The sequence below is a fragment of the Aythya fuligula genome, chromosome 3, assembly GCF_009819795.1.
Source record: "Aythya fuligula isolate bAytFul2 chromosome 3, bAytFul2.pri, whole genome shotgun sequence".
Taxonomy (NCBI): Eukaryota; Metazoa; Chordata; class Aves; order Anseriformes; family Anatidae; genus Aythya; species Aythya fuligula.
Genome location: NC_045561.1, coordinates 116,592,020 through 116,615,566, shown reverse-complemented (window position 1 = coordinate 116,615,566; position 23,547 = coordinate 116,592,020). Strand labels below are relative to the sequence as shown.

Here is a 23,547-nt window from a genome sequence, read left to right as displayed (position 1 = left end):
CTGAAGTCCAGATGATTTGTCCAAAGTCATCTCAAATAAACTAGATGCCTTTGTGGTACAACTGAACTAGTGGTAGTAATCTTAATTTCATCTAGTTGAAGATAACATCCTTTTTATTGAGCTTGTTAGAAACAATTAGTGTACTGGAAATGGAAGGTAGTATAGCCAAACTATTACCATATGAAATTCTTACCCGAATTAAAATTGCATCATCGTATGTATTCCACACATCATGGCATAACTGATTTTTTTTATTATTATCAAAGCATGGTAATATTGCTTCCCTTTGCCCAACACTAAATATTGGTATTAGGTAAGGCTGTGCACTTGGGTTTTTAAATGAATAAAAATGCTGTTGGCAGAGCTTATAGTTTTCAAATAAATTACGTTGCATGTTTGGAAAATTAATTATGAAGAACACAATGTATTAGCGGGTTTTGCTCTGCAAAATGGGGATAATGGAATCAAAATTTAGAAAGTACTTTGAAGTCTTCAGGACAAAGGCATGGTGCAACTGTGACGTAGTGTTAATCTTTTATCCTCAAAGTTTTTCATGCCCATGGATAACAGGATATATTTCCTGGGCTGGTCTTTATTCACTGTGTTTATCTATTATGATAAAAAACGTCAACATCATCTCATTAATTTAATTTTTCAAAGGAGCTTTGCAATGAGACTAGCTTCTGAGCTATTAAATTCATAACTGTGTGACAGCAGAAACCAATGAGACCAGACATAGACTAAAGTTGCATGGAATGGGATAATGAATCTTGGGTTTCAGTTACTGGCCAAAGTTGGAGCTGCAGTTCAGCTCGGGTCCTGTTCACATAGCAAAGGGCAATGCGTTTAGGTTGGATGCCCCAAAGTCTTACACTGCTGTGCTCTGTTCCCAGTTCTCTTCTATTTCCTTGCATTTTTTTTCTGTTGTCCAGGAGTGTCCTTTATACATAACACTATGTATATCGATCAACATATATCATCGTAATAATATGTATATCAATGAATGAGTGAATGTGATTATTGTTTATAAAAAGCATATATATGAATTAAAAAGTCTTTTATGGTATTCCAGTATGACGCAAACTTGGTACAGGAGCCTCATTATATTTCTTAAAAGGCATATTCCTACCTCACAGAATCACAGAATCACAGAATTTCTAGGTTGGAAGAGACCTCAAGATCATCGAGTCCAACCTCTGACCTAACACTAACAGTCCCCACTAAACCATATCCCTAAGCTCTACATCTAAACGTCTTTTAAAGACTTTCAGGGATGGTGACTCCACCACTTCCCTGGGCAGCCTGTTCCAATGCCTCACAACCCTTTCAGTAAAGAAGTTCTTCCTAATATCTAACCTAAAACTCCCCTGGCTCAACTTAAGCCCATTCCCCCTCGTCCTGTCACCAGGCACGTGGGAGAACAAACCAACCCCCACCTCGCTACAGCCTCCCTTGAGGTACCTATAGAGAGCGATCTGATCTCATAGGCACAGATGTGCCAGATAAGGAATGAATTCAAAAGCAGCAAATGAGCAGGGTTGTAGAATACAACGACTTAAGTTCTGAAAGACAACATTTTTTCTTCTGAGGAGGCTAAATTCACTTAGTCCAAAGTATCCAGTAAAAACCTAAGCTGAGCAGTTTAAGATTGAATTCTCCCCAAACACAGAATCTAAAATTACAGCCCATTAAATCTTTCCTGAAATATGAATAATTTTAATCAGAGGAGTACTTTTGCATTTGTGATGTGTTTCCAGAGTCAGGACTAGAATTTTTTACCTAAAGCAAACAAACAAACAAAGAAAAAACTTTCCATGAATTTCGATTTCTCTTAGTGATGTTACTCTGTTGATGGCTGGCTCATCACATGAGGACATATTTTTTCCTAATGAGACTCTCTGTTAAAAAGTGGAATTCTTTCTTCCTTTTTTTCTGGATATATATATTTTTAATGTATTACTGTTTATTATCTAATACAGGGCAGAGAAGAAGACACATAATGCAACAACTTTGAGGAATGTCAAAGTAAAGGGTGATAAAATCAAAGAAGATTCTTGTATTTATCACAGCATGAGTGAGGGAAACAAATCTATTGTGGATTTTAGCTCCTCTTATAAATATCATCTAAACAAAAGATGAAGTGTTAACATACATTTAAAGCAAAACTGTGTATTGTGTTGTTATGAAGGCTTAGGAACAAGGTTTTCTTGTGCTTTCTTTGAGGAGGTGGAAATAAGTTTATTTGTAATGAAAAATGATGGACTCTATCTTGTTATAGCCTTCCATGGCTTGGATCCTAGTCTAGGAAAGAAAATTGAATGATTTGTACTGTTTTATGCTATTGAGTGTTTCAGTCCCAGACAGGAAAATGACACATTTCCCACATATATTTTGAAGATATTCAGTGACAGTTTTCAAAGCCACCTGTCTTCTGTGCAATATCTTCATTGTGTGTTCATATGACCATATTTTTGACCTTCTTTCATTTTTACTTTTTTTTTTTTTTTTTTTTTTATAACTGTGCAAACCGCTTTTCATGAGATATATTGCATTTTTTTTTGGTATTTGAAAATGTATGAAATAGATTTTTGTTTCCAAGAGCAAAGTTTTTGTTAGAGCAATGGTTATTTTAGCATGCCATTTTACAGAAAGCTCACATATAAACCAGTTATGCCTGAACTCCTGACTCCACAGCAGTGTAAGATGCTGTAGAGAATATGAGGTTGCTGCTAGTTATGAGGCTAGGGTTCTGTAATTCCCATTACTTCTTCCATATTTTATCTTTCATTTTATTACTTAACTTTGTAATTAATGTGTCCTAACCTAAAGCCAGCATTTCTCACTCTAAGATGTGCACAACCATTTGTTTTGTTCTATATTCACCCAGTGTAGTGTTTAGTGTCACACAGGCTAGATGTTAGAAGCCTGGCATTGCACTTCCATGGTGCCAAGTATAACTGGTTTGTCAGTAAACATAATTTATTGATATGTAAAGGCTCTGTCCATCTAATGTGTAAGCTTAGGGTTAAATTTGAGCTTTTAAATAAGAATTTTGTAAAAGTGGCAGTAAGGTAGGTGTCTTTCTGCTCCCAACACTAGCTGAAAGATGTTAACTCACCTATATAAAGATAATATAGAAATTGTAGTTAGGTTATAGTCTACTTCATCGACCATGATGAAAAGAAGATAATACGGAAGCCCCGATTCTTTGTGCAGTTTGGAATAGAAAGGCTTTATTAAAGTTAAGTGAACAAAGGAAAAGAGGGGCAATTCACTCATATATTCACAGCATTTAAGGCTGGTAAGGGCTCACTGCATTATTTAATTTGATATCTTTTATATCATAGACCATTACATTTTATCCATTTACTATTTTATTAAGCTGTATAACTTTTTCCTTTAAGTTTAACAGGTATTTGTCTGAGCATCTCTCCCAGAATGAAATCTGACTTCATTTGAAAGTATCAGGAGATGAGGAATAAACCACTTCCCTTGGTTTATAAGACATAGGTATATAGGAACACTGAATGGTCAAATGGCGTAATTCAGTGGTGTAATGTTTTGTAGCAGATAATAATCTTCAGTATTAAAAATATGTGCCTGCTTGTCCATTTGAATTTCCCTGGTTTCAGCTCCTACCACTGGCTCTTGATGCCTTTTCCTTTCTTGTTCAAAGACCCTCAGTCATTCTCTTCCTGGGAAGATGCTTATATCCTTTAATGAAAAACCTCTAGATTTTCTTTTTGAAAGCTAAACATTTCATGCCTTTTGAGGCTGTCACTGATATCATTTTTGAGGGTCTAGTTAATGTCAGGATTGATCTCACCAGTGCTCTTCCAACCAACATCATTTTTACTTAGGCATCCCAATGCAGGCACTATGTTTTTTAACATTGCAAAAGAATTCTATATTTACTTGCTTGTCTACTGCCACCCTTGCACTTTCCTCTAAGATTGTTCCCTGTTTGCAGATGTGGTGTGTGTCACTTGTTCCCATAAGTACAATTTTAAATATGACTCTTTTTAACACATTTTTGATTGAATGGGCCCAGCACTGCAAGTGATCACTTTCTCAGACCATCCTATCAGCCTCCTCATCTGAGTTACCAACAGATTTTGGAAGTTGAGACTTTTTATTTCTTTAAAATTACTGATGAAAGCAACAGGCTTTGTACCAGTCCCTGCAGAGCACAGATAAAAATGCTCCAATTCAATGCGCGTTCCCTTTAGACAATTTTTTTAGAACTGTCATTTAGACAATTCTTAATCCATTTAACACGTGCACTATTGATATTGTATGGTGCTAATTTTTTAATCAGACTGTCATGAAGTAATAAGTCAAATGCATTAATAAAGTCTAAGTCTATTACATCCATGCTATTACATTCCACATTTATTACAACTAGACTTGTAATTTCATCAGAGAATGAAATCAAGTTTGGCTGACAAGACCTATATTCCATGCAACCATGTTGACTGGCATTAATTATATGCCTATCTTCAACATTTTCTCTTCAGTTGAATGTCATATGAGATGTTCTGTTCTATTGTCCAGGAAAAATGTCAGACTAATCCTTAAGGCAATGCTGCTCATCCAGTTCATTGATCTCTGCTGTGCAATACAACTCAACCAGGGATAACCTGTATCACACATCGCAACCAGACTGCTGTAGAAATCAGGTGTTCCTCCCAACACACATGGTAAAGAAGCTTTCCACTGACATCTGTGAGAAATCACTGGAATATTTTTTGAAGATGAGGTTCCTTTTGAATGAAATTAAATTCGAATATACTCTCCTGGAGCACGCTTTCTGCACTCCAGCTGTGAATGGCATTCAGTCCACTGAAGTGAGTCTGGTGTGGTAATCCCTCCTGAAGGCCTGGTAGTGTGGACATTTGCTGGTAGAGTGGACTTTCAGCCTAATGAGGACCTAACGTATACAGACAGTAAACAAGATAGTAAAGTTTTGCTGTCTCCTTTTGTACTACAGGCTATAAAAATTTATTTTATTATATTTTTTAATGGGTTCTTCAATGTAGAATTGAAGGAGGGAGGGTCAGTCAAGAAGGTGTTGCTGGTCCCCAAGCTTCCGTGCTATGAGGAGAGGCTGCGAGAGCTGGGGCTGCTGGGCCTGGAGCAGAGGAGGCTCCGGGGGAGCTCCCCCATGGCCGTCAGTACCCGCAGGGAGGTGCAGAGAGGCCGGAGCCGGGCTCTGCTCAGCGGTGCCCAGGGCCAGGCCCAGAGGCCCCGGGCCCAGCCTGGAGCCCCGGCGGCTCCCCCTGCCCCTCAGGCAGCACTGCTGGGGCCAGGGGTGCCGGAGCCCTGGCACAGGCTGCCCCAAGAGGGGCCGGGGGATGCTCCTGGGAGAGCTCCCCGAGCCCAGGCACGTGGGGCTGGGCACCCTGCTGGGGCAGAGGGGGACAGGGGCACCCAAAGGTGCCCCCAGCCCCAGCTATCCTGGGAGCCTGCAGTTCTGTAACAAAGTGAGGGTAACAGTGGTTTTGCTGCTGACAGGGCTCACTTCTTCACTTTCACCAATTTTCACTGTGGCCTTTATTCTCTTTATTTTGATACCACAGAGTAAAAAACTTGGTAACTGTGATAGTCACCAGAAATACATTTCACAGTAGACTCATTGTTCCATTAGCAAATTTTTTCTTCTGAAGTTTTCATTTACTGTGTCATTCATCTGCCCTATCCTAAAACAAATAGATAAACTTTTAGAAAATTGTCTCTTCAGATGTACGTATCACCTTGTAGCTGTAGTATGTGCTACCTTCTGTAGGCATTAGAAGTGGCCTTGGTTCTTGAGATCTTTTTCAGGCAAGAAGTTTCTAGCAGTTAAACCCAAGTTTATTTAGATTAACAACTGCAGAGTTGGCCCATGGTCATAAACTGGTTTCTTGCTGTATAGGACTGACATATATTTTAGCACAGCTGTATAAAACAGTGTGGATCACACCGAGAAAGTAAAGCATTATGTTTTGTAAAGCAGTGAATCAGAAACTCACAGTGGATAACGAGCCAAACATAATCTCTTATTTCAATGCCGACAAAGTCATTAGTGTTTTGGGAAACATAAAGAAAGTGAAAAAACAGTAGCCACATGTTTGTGCCATTTTATACCTGATATATTTTATTGTTATCTTCTAAACAATAGGAAAATCACCCCAAAAGCTGAATAGTGGCCAGGAAACAATGAGTTGCAGAAGGAACATGCAGGGGCTGGCTGCTTACCATCTCTTCACGCTGAACAACCAGGGGTTTTTCAGATTACTAAATACAAGCCTGCTCCAGAGAAATTCCCTGGTCTGTGTTAGCTGCGAAGTCAAATAATATTGCCATAAAGGACCCTTCTTCTCTTAAAAAACCTGTTGGTGTGTGGTTATTTCCATTCTTTTCACCTTCATTACTTTGAAGGTAAAAAAGTAAAAGTTTAAAAAAAAAAAAAAGAAAAGATATAAAGATCCCCAGGCTGTGGGTTCTCAGTGTGTTCGTGTCTAACCTGTTTGTTTATTTAGCACACTGATATTTTACAGAGAAGCTGGAGATGTTATTAGCGATATCTACAAAATAAAAATTCCCAGGGTGGTTTGGAGAAGCAGGGCCTATTACTTTTTCATGTAATACTTTGCATATTCACTAGGGCCTAGGCTTTAGCTAGCACAAATAGTTTCAGCTCCAAAATCGATAAGCTCTGGAATGTGCGTCAGCTGAAAATCTGCTGCCCGTTCCTTTCAGTTATATTTAGACATTTACATTTGTGTCAGAAAATATGAAGCTGATGAAGAGTGTGTTGCACAAAAAGGGAAAACTATAGACAAGAGCACAAGCTGAGAGTCCAGTTCTTAGCTTTAGCATTTGGGCTGCAATCACCTCGAAGCCAAAGTGCTTGAGCCATAAAGGTGCTGCCTACAGAATATAGGGACTGAGGGGCATGGGTTGCCCACAGACATATGTCCAAGCAGTGGTTCATCCCAGCTGCTCACTGGGGATTTTTCATGGCCAGAATTCTGGTCTGGGGATTGAGTGAGCCAGCACTGGGCTGGTACCATGCTAACCATTTAGCAGTGTGGGTGAAGAAATCCCAGCATCTGTGCCTGTGCCTTGGTGGGATTTATTGTTATGGAGCCATGGTGGAGTTGGCAGCAACCAGCTGGGTTCCTGGATTACCTGTTTTGTGTGGGAAGAGATGGATGCTTCAAAATGGGTGGCACATCTGCTATTGCTTGTAGGAAAGCATTTAGAAACCTCTCTAGGAGCCTGGTAGCTTTGCCCTTTGCCAAGCTATGGTGCCTCCTGCTTTTCAGGATTTAAAACCATGTAGAGCATCTCCTGGATTTAGGCCCCTTATTTCATTGGGTTAAGAGACACAGCCCTTTTTATTAAATAAGTGGGACACGAGGGAATAGTTTAGGCATTGGTTGAACTTTCTAACCTAATTCAGCCAGGGCTGGACTAGCTGGAGAGGCCCATGTGCCACGTGGCAGCACCATAGCAGCTGGGTGGCTGGGTATTCACAGGTGAAGTGCTCCGCAGCCAGCCCTTTGAAGTTGTTCCACTTTGCAGGAAATAATTAAATGCTTACTGGATGCAGCAACTTGAAAAGAATGAGCTCGCCTCTATAATCCGTTGGCTTGGGCACTCACCTGGGAGATGATTAAGAAGGTGAAAATCTAAACACTATTAGGAAGAAAAAAATTGAAAAGAAGCACCGATGTGTCACTCAGATGTCTTTTTTGCACTGCTCTTTACAGGAACGTTTTTGCCAGAGTTTGAATCCCCACTGAAAGAGCTCACTGTAGCTAATCCTCTGAGAGTGGCTATGTTTTCTAAGTGGGAAATGGATATAGGATAAACAGACAATCTGCTGTTGGCACACAGCCCTCTCTGCTATGGTGTAATAAAGTCCTATCATCTGCAGCGAGGTTCTTCTATGGCTAAGCTCCTTCTAAAGCTGAAGGAGAACTCAGCACCATAACTGGAAATCCGATAATGGCACCTATAAATAAAGGATTTATATTTGCCCATTTAACAGCAAATCAAATTATAGTGAGTGATTCAATAAATTATTGAAAAAAACATGGTTCAAAGTTTGAGCTTTTTTGAGAGGAGGCTTCTAGAAATATTCATACTTGTTAAAACTTTTGGAACTTAAAATGAAGCATGCTTTTACTGTGGAACATTAAAAATCAGCTAATTAAAACCAATAGGTGATCTGAGGACACCATGACTCTGACTTAATATAAATGAACGTTTCATGATAAATTCTGAGAGCTGAATATTACTGAGAGAATAGCATCCATCACTGATCAGTTTAAATTGTCTCAGCTGTTCAGTGTTAGCTGGTTCAATTTCTTGTTGAAAAACGTACAGCTTTTTTGAGACTAAGTGGGTTTATTGTTTTTCTTTGATTACTGCCTCTTAATTTTAAGAAATCTTACAAAGAAGATTTGATTAGAATTTTATTTTATTTTATTTTACAATACAGAGGAGTGGTTAGATCTTTTCATCTCTGCTCTGTTCTTTTGGTGCTGCAGTGTACCAAATGTGTGAAATCCAAACTAAAATGTGATCGTTCTGTTTTTGTAGTCAAACTTAAGCCTAATGCAAAAAGTGAACTAAGAAGGCAAAGAGGGAGAGCCCAATGTTGGTTTATTTTTGTCACTTTTGCTGCAACTGAGTTGTGTTCAGCACCAGTGGGCTACCAGTTTCCATGTGCTGCTTAGGGTAACGTTGGGCTATCTGTTAATTCTTTGTTGTAAAGCACATTGTACCTGCAGAGAGATTGTGCCTTTTCTTTTCCTCTGTCCCCGATACTATTTTCTATCCATGCTTCTTCCAGGAAAGCTTGTGGTTAATCTGTCCCAGATGAAGCCTTTTACCTCTCTGTTTGCTCACGTGTACCCAGTTGATTGGTATGGTTTCGACTAAAATTGTTGGGAAGTAGGAGTGCTCACCACAAATGACAAAGATTGTTCTTAATAGAAATAGCCATGCCATATTCTGAAAGAAAATCCACTAGGTAGTGGAAAAGCTTTGAGGAAAATTAAAGGTGGATCTGATAAGACTAGCAGGTATTAGCTCCTTGCTTTTCCTCCGAGAACGAATATTGATTTTAAATATGCTCTAGGTTCTAACAGTCTGTTAGCCACACATCTGAGGATTTTTTTTTTCTTGAGGTCAGGCTATAGTTCTTGGAGCAGCACTGTTATTTCCTTATTCAGAGGAAAAGAAGAAAGCTGATTCTTTGAACTTCTGGATTAGTCAGAGCAGACAGTGTTGACAAGATGTAATTGCTGCTTCAACTGAGAGGAAAGGTAATGCCTCTGTTGTTTTGAAGTTCTTGAAGAAACTCTCTTGTGATCTAAAGCTACTCATCTTAGACAAGCAATTTGCTCCTGAGTGGTAAGAACCTTTCATAAGGTTCACATTGGCTTAAAAAAAAAAATGAAGTCAGAAGCCACTCCTTAATCTCTTTTTAGTTACAGAAAGTAGGTTTGCCAAAGCTGGACAAACCACTGTCCATTTGCTCTCCTGCTTTATCTCAAGCAACAACAAAATTCCCAACCTGGTCTTCATCTAAGGCAAAATACGTTATCTCCCCTGGTAATCTATAACCAAAACCACGGTCTACTTCAAGCCATGGAATCTGGAATAAGTTCCTTCCCTGACCTATACTGGCCATCAGTTCACACCGTAATATAGAAAGACCATTTCACTTTATTATCAAGCAAATTACCTATGACTTTTACTTTTATTCTACTAAATGTATGATCCCTTTCTGTTAACCTGCATTCAAAATTTGCCTTCAGATGATGAGTTGCTAACATTGTCTTCAATAGGCATGTGAAAGAGGAATTGGGCCATTGTTTGCCTGGACATTATTCTGGTGGACACGGTGACATGGCTTTAGCTACAGGTTACATATAACTCATCTGTTTTTGCCTTTCAATCTCACTGAGCCTATTTTTGTTGTGTTGTGAAGCACACTAGGTAGAAAGCAATATGATTTTGTCAAAATTTTCTTTACAGGTATCCCAGATGTCTCCCCTTTTACTCCTCTGTGTTCTAGGCTAAATTTAATCCTACTCTTTTAAATCACTTTTGATTGCCAGCCCACCCCTCTGGGCCTCATTTAAGTTTTCTTCATTTCATCTGGCCCAATTAACTGATAAAATGCTGTCATACTTTTCCCTGATACATCTCTTTAATATGTCCTAGCATCTTTTTTATTTCTTTCTTTCCACTATTTTTTTTTCCAAATTTCTCTTGGTACCAAATTGGTATTTTCACTGAACACTCTTAGTTACTCATAGACTCTGATTTTTCTTACATGGTGACAGCTAATTCAGAACCCATCAGTGGGCTAGATTCAGCTGGTTGTTGCACTGCATGAAATTCCAGACAATTCTATTGAAGTCAGTTGAGTAAAACCAAAATTTATGCCAGTGTAAATGAAATCAAAACCTGGCATAGTTTGAGCAAGTAGTCAATTATATCCCCACCAACAAGCAAATCTCGCTGTCCAGTTTACTTTTGTTGAATATTTCCTTGTTATGATTTAAATGGAGAATAGGATATATATTTTCTTCCCGCTCATGGAGTTATTACGACACCCGAAAATGCCTACATTTATAAACTCTTCATGTGTGCTTTTGAAGCACTTGGTACCGTGGACTCACCCTGCGATGTCTGAGTACTCATCAATCTAACTTAATTATAACTGAAGAAAATTATGTGGCCAGATCGTTTATATTTTATGAAGCTGGATCTTTTAATAATATTATGTGTTTAGACAGATAAAGAATGAAAGAATCTGAACCATAAGACAACTGAAAAATAGGAATAATGTATTCAAATGTGATCTAATACCTGATGATCTTGCTTGAACTCATCTGCTGTCATAAAGTTCAGTCAGGCTCTTTAACTCTTTTCAAAGACCGTTGGCATCAGTAGGTTGGATGATGTGAAAGTTTTGATTTTTCTGTGTGTGATCTTGTGTAAACACACTCTTGAAATTTGTTTTTATAAACAATTATTTTATCCATATCTCAGCTCATGGCAGGAGAAGCCCAGTTTCCTACGATAAAGACAATGTAGATGTATAAGTTATAGATGTATATGTATAATTATGTATAATGGTTGAAGATGTAGATATATAATTCTTATTTTAATGTTAGATGTATAGATGTCCTGGTTTCAGTTAGCACAGAATTAATTTTCTTCCTAGTAGCTGGTGGAATGCTGTGTTTTGGCTTAGAATGAGAAGAGTGCTGATAACACCCCGATGCTTTAATTGTTGCAGAGCAGTGCTTATACTAAGCCAAGGACATCTCAGCCTTTGCTCTGTCCTGCCAACGGGCAGGCTGGGGGGTGCAGTAAGAGCTGGGAGGGGACAGACCCAGGACAGGTGACCCAAACTAGCCAAAGGGGTATTCCATACCATCTGACGTCATGCTAAACAATATATAGGGGTGGCTAGCCGGGGGGAGGGGGCCGGACTGCTCGGGGTTAGGCTGGGCATCGGTCAGCGGGTGGTGAGCAATTGCATTGTGCATCACTTGTTTGTACATACTATTATTACTTTCGTATTATCACCATTGTATCATCATTATTATTATTGTTATTATTATTTTTGTTATTTTTTTTTTCCTGTCTTATTAAACTGTCTTTATCTCAACTCACGGGCTTCACTTTCCATTTCTCTCCCCCGTCCCAGAGAGGGAGGGGGGAGGGTGAGCGAACGGCTGCGTGGTGTTTAGCTGCCGGTCGGGTTAAACCACGACACATTTAGAATAGTTAATAATATTTAAAAAGTTTTCAGGTACAAATATTTAAGAACTATTCATTTTTTTTTCCTGAAAGTTGACAAAACGATGGCCTTGTCCAAACTTGCAGATGTCTTAAGAGCAAGAGGCTTAAATGCAAATGATGGTAAATCAAAATGTGTTTAAAAAATAAAAAGGGAAACAAATAATTGTGCTTTGGATCTCAATATAAAAAACTGGGCATGCACTACCTAATTCTTGCTAATAACATCTGATTTTATTTTGTCTTTTAAGGTAAAACTGGTCACACAGAGGCTGTACGAGTAGTATATCAGCCAGAAAACATCAGCTTTGAGAAACTGCTCAAGGTCTTCTGGGAGAATCATGACCCGACACAAGGTAGAGTGATGAGTGAGCCAGTATTTAATTATCTTACTAATTACAGCTGGGATAATTAGTGTTTGAGCTGCATGGAAGAGATGAACCTTGAAATCACACTGGAGCTCAAGAATATGATTGCAGACATTTATTGACAGAGAAAGAGAGGAAGAGAGAGAATGAGAGTACAGAAACTCACAATACCCCTCCTCCTTTACAGCTGTCTGTGCTGGGAAAATTCCCACAGAGAGGCACAGTAGACAATAGAAATTTTTTTTTCAGCTTTGATTATGACAATTTCTTCTGTAATACTATCTTTTGTCTCTTAAATTAAAGCATATTTCTTTGCAGCTTCAGAGCTGGCCATTTTATCTGTACTGAGGACCTTTATCCTTCATAAAATTTTTTGTTTGTTTGTTATATTTTCCAGTGTCAATGACTATCTTTTATGTTTAGAAAAAAGAAAAAAAATAATAAAAAAGATGTAAGTGGAGGTGTGTTGAGGCACCAGCAGAGCATTCTAGCTATTTGCCTTATTCAAACCTTTTGATTTAATTTATCTTTCTTGGAAGAGGTTTTGTGATGACATTATACACATCTGTGCAAACATAAATGGGAAACTGTGTTGAGAAAACATTTTACATGTTTATATAGTTTCAATAAACATCATGCTTTCTAGCATTTTCCAGAAATATTACACACAGTAACTCATTTCAATATTTTAACAGCTATCATAATTATGCCACTTGTTACCACATATGGGAACAAAAAATGCAGATGATACCTACAAAATACAATACCATCCGGGGAAGCAGTACCTCTGAGAAGGATCCAGGGGCTATTGTAGATAAATGTCTTCCACTGAGCCCAGAGTGCAGCGGAAAGACAAAAAATGGCTATTGCATCTCCTGCCTATATGAACAGTGAAGCCTTAGTCAGGGGGAAAGTGTTTCCTGGGGGCAGTCAGTAAAATCTCAATTTTTTTTCTGTGTTGACATACTAAGAATTATATAGAGATACTGCTGGGGATTCAAAGAAAGGACATAAAAAGGATGTAGAGCCTAAAATACTGGCCTGGTGCTGTGAATAAACATATTCAACTCATTGAGATATCACACTTGATGCCTCATAGTGGGGCTGACAATCCAGCCACTGGCGAGCCAGGACAAGATTCAGTAGCTGGAACTTGAAGTTTCAGAGTTTCGGAATGGCAGAATAGTTTTGCAGATAGCAGTGTAATTAAGCAATGGAGTCTTTTTCTATCACCATCATTTCGAGCCTTTAAGATGAGGTCATTTATCATCTTACAAAAGGTGTTTGATTCAATTCACAAGAAGAAATTCTGTGTCTGTGTGTGAAGCGTGATGGCCTGTACTGGGATCTGTTGGTTTATGCTCCTCCCTGATCAAACCCTTCCTTTTTACTTGTATCAGAACAATTTGCCTGCACCATCCTTGAAACTCTCACAGCTCTGCTTTGAGCTTGCATGATGTGTCCATCATGGTTCAGTACCTTTGTGGTTTGCTTCTAGGGATCAGGAGGGAAGTTTTACCCCATCCTACCACTGGTTGTTTTTTGGTCTTTTTTTTTTTTTTTTTTTTTTTTTGCTGTTGTTGTTCTTTTCTTCTTTAGATTGTCAGGGATTGGCCATAACCAGATGCTGGCATCTTAGTAATGGACTGCTTGTTTTGAAGCAGCACAGAGAATCCTATTTCTAGGTAATTGGTCCATGTGTCTTGTTCACATGCTGGGATTCATCCCCATTGCCAGAGCTGGGAGCTAACAACCAGGACTATAACAACCAGCACTATGAGGAATGGATTTCTGCTGAAATGATTTGGGAAACTACCATTCTCTGTCATTTTTGTAGTCTTGGCTTTGACAGCATATGGTTAGTCTCTGCCTGTGGCACACATGCAGTAGGTTGGTTTCTAAAGGACTTCAGTGCTTTGGGTTGATTGAAGTACTTGTGCTGGACTTAATGGTATGTGGGCGAGGTGTTACACATAGGTTAGACCAGATGAACTTTTAATTCCTTCTGGCTTTAAACAAAGTAATATGATGAGATTTTATCTTTGTATTCGCTTTGAATCCTCACATAACTGAGGTTCTAAACAGTTCCAGTCCGTGCTTTCAGAAGAAGGTTGGATGCTGGCAGATGTATGATTCACTTCTTGATTTCTGGCAACTAGGGAAACATCACCTAATTAGCCTGGGCACAGAGCCACACTAATGTGGCTGTATTCCTTCTGGGATGTAAGCTAATATCTCCACATGACACTGTGCTGTGAAGATACCCAAGTCATTCACAGCTACCTCAGGCATCTATGTGGCACTGCACTGCTTGGTCTAAACATGGCTAAGCCTTTATCTAAGCTTGGTTCAGTAGAATTTCAACATGGTCCTTCAGTAATAACTTGCAAAAAGTGAGAACATTACTTCCTGCACAGAGATCTTGGCAGTCACTGAAGCTTTTGTGTCCTCCAGACTTGGCAGATTGCTTTACCCATGCATATTTACGGTTGCTTAATACTAAACTCTCTTCAAGGCCTTTGTAAAGTTCTTTACGTCTCTACAGCCTTTCTTCATTTGAGAAAAAAACAAACCACAAGGTCCCGATTTCAGGTTTCTTTGTTCTATAAGATAGGGATGCTATGCTTATATATGTTTTTTAAGTTTGAGCAGTTAGCGGTAGATCGATAAGGTGGAACTGTTTCTTCACCTTGATTTGTACCTACTCCCTGCTTTTATCTTGCTATGGGAAATGTGGTTTTATGTAAAGATACGGAAAGTGAAAATTATCTCCCTGACCTAAGATATTTTTTTCTTTCCTTAAATTCAGCTGTGTGCAAAGTCTTATTTAGCCAGCCTAACATGAATGCAGCTCAGTCTGTCAAAGAGAAGTTTTTTACTAAGCAGTTAAATTAGGGAGATTTCTTATTCATGAAATTCAGCACACTCTTTAGATGAATCCAATGTCTCATACAGCCAGCAAATGTTGGACTTTTTGAGAACAGTGCTCACTCAAAAATATAAAAGCTTTGTCTGTGGCACTGCCTTATCTTTCCCCCAGAAGTCAGGTTAATGCCATCTAAGCCCTCCTACCCCCTGCAGAGACAATGGACTTGTCTAATTGTTATAATGTCATTAAACATAAAATATGGAAATATTCATATGTGTTGTTTCAGATTCTGTTGCAATTAAAGACCTTTCAAATATCAATCTAGGTGGTACCAAGTTGCTAAAGAGTACAGACTGGCAGTCCATTCATTATTGTAATAGCACATTAATATTCAAAAGTTCCTGCTTTCCAAACAGTTGGACCTCCTGCCTTCAAGATGAGGCTGACATCTCACTGGGATTCAAAGTTTCTCTGGGAGGCAGCCTGGCTCTTGTTTCATGAAGCTCTTGAGTCTGAGTATTATACAGAAGTCTACTGAAAAGCAGGAACCTTTGATCAAGTCAAACAGTCTATGAGTTGAAAGAGATTCTCCCAGATGAGCATCTCCTAAGTGTGGGGCCCTGATAAAGTCCTCCTTGACTATTAATTTAGGCTGTATTTTATAATTCATTACATTTGGGATCCTGAAAAAGCAACAAACAAACCCCTGACTTCTGCCAAGTGACATATGGTTGTCATCTCTGTTCAGCCTCTAATGCACAGACCAGAATTCCTTCTCTCCTAGGAATAATCTTATCTATAAGAGGATTGCTCTGAGTAGCTCTAGAAGTGCTTGAGGTGGTTGCTTCTTTGTGACTGATAGTGAAAAAAAGAATGAATGTGTTGTGCTGAAAATACTGCAAAAGAATTTTATGTCTATTCGCTCTGTGCACCATATAGACTTGTAAGGTTTAGAGAGGCGTAGGGCAGAATCTGTATTGCCCTGTTTTTGCACTAAAAGAGACAATCTCAGAGTCTTGCAGATTTTTAAGATATAAGCCTGCCTGTCTCCTTCAAACTGCATCCTTATGATGGTTCTGCCATGTGTCTAGAGGGATGTGGACTTTCAGGCCATCAGTTTGTCTGCATTGTGCCTCAGCCTGTAGTTTCATGATTGCTTTAAGCTAATCTTTGTCTTATCTGATGGGAAAAAGAGCAATTTTCTTCTCTCTCCTCAACCTGTCTGTAGGATGCCACCTCTTTCTTTGTGTGGACACTGGCAGTCAAAAAATTCTCAGATCAAGCTGAAAGGTGACCCTGAATGAGCTGAAATGTAGCTTTCAGCCAGGACTCACATTGCCAGCAGCAGGGCTGCTGGTGGGATGGCCCTTCTGGCACTAGCACTGTCCGGCAGCATGTGAGCCAGTTGGAAAATCCAACCTTGCTTGTGTTTGGAGAAGAAGATGTCATATTTTATCAGATCAGAAAGTATGGCCACTCTGTGGGGAGTCTATTTCTCCAAGCCTTTGGAAAAATCTATCTGATACCAGAGTAGTCTATCATGGTGCAACTGTGATTCCCATTAAGCACCCTACTGTTCATAATTACCCTGATCCTGTGTGAGGTTGAAGTCCTACATGTCAGAGATTTCAGCCCTATCCAAAGCAGCTTTAAAGATTCTTTGTTGCTTGCAATAGCCGAACGTGTCTTTTTAGCAGAACACAAAGCAAATGCTATTTCCTTCTCTTGAAAACATGTTTGGGGCCAGTGAAAAATCCACTCACATCCTTAGCTCTCTCCTCTCTTGATTACAAGCCAAAACTGATGCTCGTTTTGGTAGTTCTGCTCCCTGTCTTTATCAAGCACACCAGTCCTTCCCAGCCCACAAAAAATAACAGCTACACCTACAGTTCTTTGGGGTAAGCCCCTTTGTACACAAATCCTATCCTTTTTCATGGCTGCTGTTTTTTTGGTTATATTTCTGATACAACAGAAAGAGCTGAGGAGAAGGCAGGACTCCGTACCTTTGGCAGTGGGGTGAAGAGCAAAGATGCTCACGGCCACCACTGCCTAGGAGGTTCTGGAAAATTACTTTTAGCCGTATTGATTCTTTGAGTATGGGTACGCAGAGAACCAAAGTTACTGGTAAGTAATCTCATTTGTCCTTTCCGTCATGAAGTCCTTATCTTGCCTGTGTTTGTACAGGAAATGTAAGCAGAACTGGTATTTTTCCAGCAGTTGAGGACCATCTGTACTACAACAAACTCATCACCCACCAGATTCATTCAGAACACCTCTTAGTCCATATGTCTTGTGTATCCACGATAAAGAAGAGATGTATGAGCTGTTTCTCCTCCCTGTGACCTTCCAAATAGTTTGGCATTTAGCCTTAGTGCTGATACATGAATTCTCCAGATTAATATCTGGTTTTCATTGTGCTGACCCATTTTAGTTGCAGAGGGTATATTTATTTCTCACCAGTTTTGAAGGACTGTACTTTTTTTAGACATTGCATAAGGAATCTATCATCTGCAAATAATTAAAATTAGACACTAGAAATGACATTGTATTGCTAATGAGCAGATGTGTCTACTCATACCAGTGGAAGAACAGCTGTACACATAAAAAATGCTACAGCGACCCTAAACCAGCATTATGTATTCTGCTACAGGCCTGTAACTTCATTTAGAGATTAAAGGGAAAAAATAATCTCTTCATGTAAAATATAACCTTTTTTTTTTTTTTTTTTTTTTACATTTCTGTGAGTCTCTTCCCTTTATAATTTGAATGAATGAAATTCGCAAGTCTCAGATTAAAGCACAAAACACCTTTGTCTTTTATTTCAAATGTTATTGAGACCTAATAGTTTCTGCATTATTGCAAGGTGTAACAAAAAAACAGTGGAAATACAAATCTATTGCCACCAGACATATTAAATATATTCAAAATAGAATTACAGACCCCTGAGGGAGCCATTCCTGGTCCCATACTCTTCAATATTTTCATTAATGATGTGGAGGATATAGTGGAGAGGATACTAATTAAATCTGCGGTAAAGATAATGCTAGAAGGCTCTTGGAGGAAACAAATAAAACACGGCTCTGTGTTGATAAATTAAAAAAGCCATGGAAATTGATATACTGAGATAAAAACAAAGATAAATGTATATTGGTTCATGCAGAAGTGAATACTCAGTAGTAATATGCACTCTATGAGTTGATGGAAGAGTTCTCTATTACCTTCACATACTTCTAACTCCTGCTCTTAGCAATGAAGTCTCAATGGTGGGACACAGTTGACTAGTTCCTAACCATCCCACCAGCAAGCAGTTTAGTGGACCCTTGCTCATAATTAATTCCTAAATACCCGTGGTCTATACTTTTTGCAAAATACTGAAGATACTCTTTGCCAGTGGTGCTTAACCACTACTGCAGTTTGAGGATGCAATTTCCTTTCTTCCATAATCTGAAATGCCTTATGTTATGTTGCTCCCATTCCTTGCCCTTTCTCTAGAACTAAATATGCATTAAAAATAAATACTTTTTACTTGGCAGTTTTGCATCCCCAGGAATTTCAGCTGTCATGACCTTATTTGCATATTAGACTCTTTTTATACATATAAATGAGAATAGACTTTTTCTGACCTAAATTTCCCATTTAGGAGCTGTTGTTTTTCCATGTCACGGTGAAAAGCTGAGATTTGACTTTGCATCTTTTGCAATGAAAGAGAGTCTTAGCCAGTGCGGCGGTCACTGAGATGGCTGAATAGTTTGCATTACGAAGTGAGTGTTGCTGAATCAATTCTGGCTCAAGGGCAAAATTCTTTCTGGGCTCTGATTCCTTCTTCATTTTAAACTACTTCTGGCTTATTTATTTCATTTATGGCAAAGATGTGTTATTTAGTTCTCCAGAAATACTGAAAACTAACTTTCTTTTTCAGTTTTGCTAAAGTCAGGAAAATGGTGACTTGATAATGAGAAAAGCCATGGTATCTGTCTTTTATGCCACTGAAGATGACACTTTGTCTATTATGCTGCAGTAAACATACACCTAGCACTCACCTGAAGGGATTCCTTTTGTTCATAATTTCCGTGCTGCTAAGAACAATTGGAAAACGCCTTTATTCTGTGACAATCTTCCTTGGGGTCACTTCTGTATTATTTCTCTATTATAGAATAGCTGTGGTTGTAGTAGATGAAAGGAAGAAGAAAAGGAAGGCAAGAGGAAGGGGATCTTCATTTTAGTGCAGCTTTGTTCATTTGTTCATGAAGTTCTGAATGAAAATCCGGACTTCTCAATACTTGACTGTCATCAGTAGCTTTCAAACATCCATGAAATCAAAGGGTATGTGGTGTGAATAACAGCAGCTGGATTTGCATGTACAGTTACACAATTAGAAAAGATCAACCTAAGAAGGTCTTTTTCTGCAGAATTTTGTGATGGACTGTTTGTCTTTCTACTATGAAAGCAATAGAGAAAGTTAAAACAAAATAGTACCAAACATTCTTTTCTTCTTCAAATAACCCACTAGTGAATTTACTGTACACGGGTCTAGAAATCCGAGGCACTGAAGCATGACATCATTAATCATAGTTTATGGTGATTATTAGTAGGCTTTTAATCTTTGTTTTCATGTATAATTAGGTACAGGAGGTCAAAGCTGACTCTCTTCTAAACAACAATATTTTCAGTGAATGACTGTTTTTCTCTGCCTGCAATTTTCTCTTGCATATTTATAAGAGCATACTTGTCTGTGTTTTGAGAGAGCAGTGTCCCATGAGTTTATCTGCTGATAAAAGCAAATGACAACACTGTTATTTTTATTATCTCTAATTATTTTTATTACTATTGCAATAACACCTGGTGGATCATAGTAGGTTTAGGTTCATACTGCTAACACATGCCAAAATTTAGGCATGACATTAGTGAGTAACAGATAAATGAAGAGAAAGGAGAAAGCATATAAAGAAAATAATAACAAATCTGTGTGATTCCGTAGCTCAGCTCCGTATAGTCTATGATCAGAATTTCTGTGTTTTTTAATTATGTTTTCTTGCATGATCAGTAGTTGTGCAGCTTTTTGTAAGCACTGCAACAGAGCTAGTCTACGAAGAAGAGACACAATGAGAGCTCGACACCAATGCCTAAACAAACATCTATTGCCACACTGGATCCTGTGTGCACTTTGCCCATCTTCCTACTGTGCTTTAGGAAGTGTGGGGCTCCCATATGCCCTGTGTCTTGTCCTCCAGGATCTTGCAGATACATCTGCTCTATTCAGTGGTGAATACTATCTTAGATCAGATTTCTCTGACCAGCATAGACATGTCAGGTGAGATAAAGCTTGAGGTAAAGCCACCTAAATGTAGATGTTTTCATAAGCACGGGGTGTCTCGGCTTCCATGACAATCAGTGGAAGTCAGGTCAACACAGCTGTCTTACCCCAAATTAGGCATCTGTGTTTGGGCAGCTTCTTGTTGCCTAAACCTGCAAGCTTAATTCCAGCTGCATCAGTTGCATTCAGTACTGTTAAAAGATACTACTTTCACTTCTGTCCCAAGTTCATCCAAGTCTAAAAACTTGTCAAAAGCTAATCATTTAACTTTTGATTAAAGTTAAGCAAAAAAATAATTAAAAAAATCCTCTACAGTAAAATTGATGCCATTAAGGATGACTCATGTACATATTCACCATTCCATTTGCCTGTTCTATCCACTAGTGGTAAAGATGTATTTTCAATTAATACTTAGAAATAGATTAAAATTCCCATCTTCCAGTAGCATTTAATACTTTGTGACATTCATAAAAAAATAACCAATGGTTTTATGTGGGCTCAGGTAGATCATACATTTCATTCAAAGTTCAAAGAGCATTCCAAAATGCATTTAAGCAATGTTCTGTCTGAATTAATAAATAAGCATATAGGGAACTCTTCTTTCAAAGTCTTCGTTCTAATTGTGTAAAACACTTGAACTGTCTTGAGAAGAAATTTGATGCATTTTATAACTACAGAATAATAATAATGCTAATAACAAGTGAAGAGAATTGGTTAAAGATAGAGCCCCAGTGGATATACTACCATTATTTTGCTTTTGTTGTAGTAGTGTGTTGGCCATCTGTGGTGGGAGCAGACAAGATTTCTTGCTGCAGCAAATTTGTAACAGCAATTCATCCCATTCCCACAAAATGTCATTAATAAAAAGTGATGGAGTGTGTTCTCCTGTGTGTCCGTCAGTACTTTGGGGTGTGTTATGGCATTAATGAATCTGATGACTGAAAATATTCTCTGTACTTCAAGAGCTTCTGGTATTTCGTTGAGTGAGTGTTGTATTGACTGTCATCAACAGCTCGTATTTACACTAGCACTGGCAATCTGAAGTAATTATTTTGTGATGTCTTTGCCCTTGGTGATACTGAAAACTGAAGAGGACAAGGCCAGCCTTCTCTAGCTGATGCTACTTTGGGCAGAGGGGTTGGACTAGAGATCTCCACAGGTCCCTTCCAACATCAGCAAATCTGTGACACTGTTTTGCCTTACAAGCTACACCAGAAAACTGTGTAATCTTGTGGTTTGATGAAGATTAAAGACAAAAAAGTACTTTTCATCAGACATTTTTGTGGCTGAAGTAAATTTTTAAAAAACATTATTTTAGCCATGATGTTCTAAGAATATATGAAGTCAGAAATTTTAGGGAAAGCTTGTATTTCGTCTTGATTTCAAGGCAAAAGGGGAAGAACAAAACTGTAGTACTTCTTGGCACTGAAAACCTTCAGTACTGAAAGCTTTGTAAACCTTGCTTTCTATTGATAATATGACTTTCCTTTAATATGTACAAACTCATTATTGTATTGTGACCTTCTGAAGAAGTGCTTTTATATTGCATTTATCCTTCCTGCACCCCAGTACCTTGAAAATCATCAAGAGCTCTCAATCCACAGCACTGTAACTAACTCCTTTTCTATTAACATTTTTCTCCTTTAATCATATGCTATAAAGAGTTTTACTTTCCCCTAGCAACTTTTAAACTGTATGGATGTAATCATTACAGTGAGTGATGACATCAAGCCAGGGTGACATGGTGCAATTGATTTTTACTAAATAATTATATGATGAGCTGAAAGAAGGAGTTTTATTAGTCTTAACTCAGCAAGCATTGATTGGGGAAAAGAAAATGACCAATTGGTACATCAGGTTTCTGTGGGTATAAGAAAATAAGTGACAGCTGCAGAAAAGTCTATAAATCACAGAAAAAAATTATGATAAAAATAAGAGCTATGAACTGCCCTTTAAAACTTCACTGGGTGGCACAGAAGAGAGTAACAGACTTTAGTCATTTATCTCCATTATACTTGGGATCCTCTGAGAATAACAAGGTTGACGAATGATGCCATTACATTTTTTTATTATTTTTAAATGGAGAGAAGATAAGAAGTGTTGTATAAGTATTGCTTTCAAGTCTTTAGAGGGTTGAATCTTCAGAAGAAATTCCTGATTTAGCCAAAGAAATAAATAAAGTACATTTTGCTTCAGCCTTCTGTAGGAAATATATTCAAAAATCACTCTTTGGGAAGAATTTTCTCGTTTGTAATGAATTCTCCATTTCTAAAGAAAATAATAATAAAAATAATAATTAAGTATTGTTCTGGGAAATATGTGCTTTTATTAGAGTGTTGGATTTACCTATTTCTTATTGACCTTAAGATACCCTGAAGTTAGATAGGAAGGACAATGACCTACCTAAGCAGCATCTCAATAAAAACTCAAACTTAGCATAACAGCAGGATAGTTGCTTTAAAGGAGCAATGTTTTGGCCCCAGCCAAGAATACATAGTAGCTTTCAGAAGGAATAGAAACTATGAGGGAAAAAGCACCTACTAGTTGCATCAAGGCAGGGAAGTTTTCATTTGTTCGGATCATTCAAGTCAAAGAAGAACTTGCATTTACTACTTTGATACCAACAAGTTCCAGAATAAAGTCACTCCTATGCAGGTGCTTCAGATGATATCAAAGTGTTGGTAAGAGGGCTTTCTAGAGCCATTTATTTTATATTATCTGTTATCTATATTATCTATATTTTATTTTCTATATTTTGGCAGATACTAATTTCTCCAGTAGCAGTCTGCATGCGTGTTTGCATTACGTGGCACTCTCAACCTGGGAATTGTTCCTTTTGCAGAAACTGGGATAGCATCACAACTCCCTGTCCTTTCCACATACCATCCTGTGGCCACAAATTTCTGTTTCTCCTAGTTATCACATGAGACAGAGCAAGCGCTTGGCTCTTGAGGGCATTTTTTGATTAATTGGTGTTCTAATCTCTGCTGGCGGAGTGAGGAAATTTTCTGGTCTCCAGAGTGGTCCAGGCTGCACAGCACTGAGTTGCTTTGGTCAACCATAGTGAAATTCCCAAATATGATCCATGTCCAAAATCTAAACACACTTAGAGCTCCAAATGCCCTCATCTACCCTGGTTCTCTAGAGACAAGAGCTTACAAGGACTGGCCAGTGCTCACACA

General features: G+C 38.4%; 1 protein-coding gene across 2 annotated transcripts in view; it reads left to right on the top strand.

Annotated features, from left to right (window-relative positions):
• The window catches only part of MSRA (methionine sulfoxide reductase A), a 278,473-nt gene that overhangs the window by 160,407 nt on the left and 94,519 nt on the right, over nucleotides 1–23,547 (top strand). For both annotated transcript variants that reach the window (XM_032185406.1, XM_032185408.1), the window contains one exon: nucleotides 12,066–12,170. In XM_032185406.1, coding sequence (XP_032041297.1) covers nucleotides 12,066–12,170 — 105 coding nt within the window. The remainder of the gene's footprint in view (nucleotides 1–12,065; nucleotides 12,171–23,547) is intronic.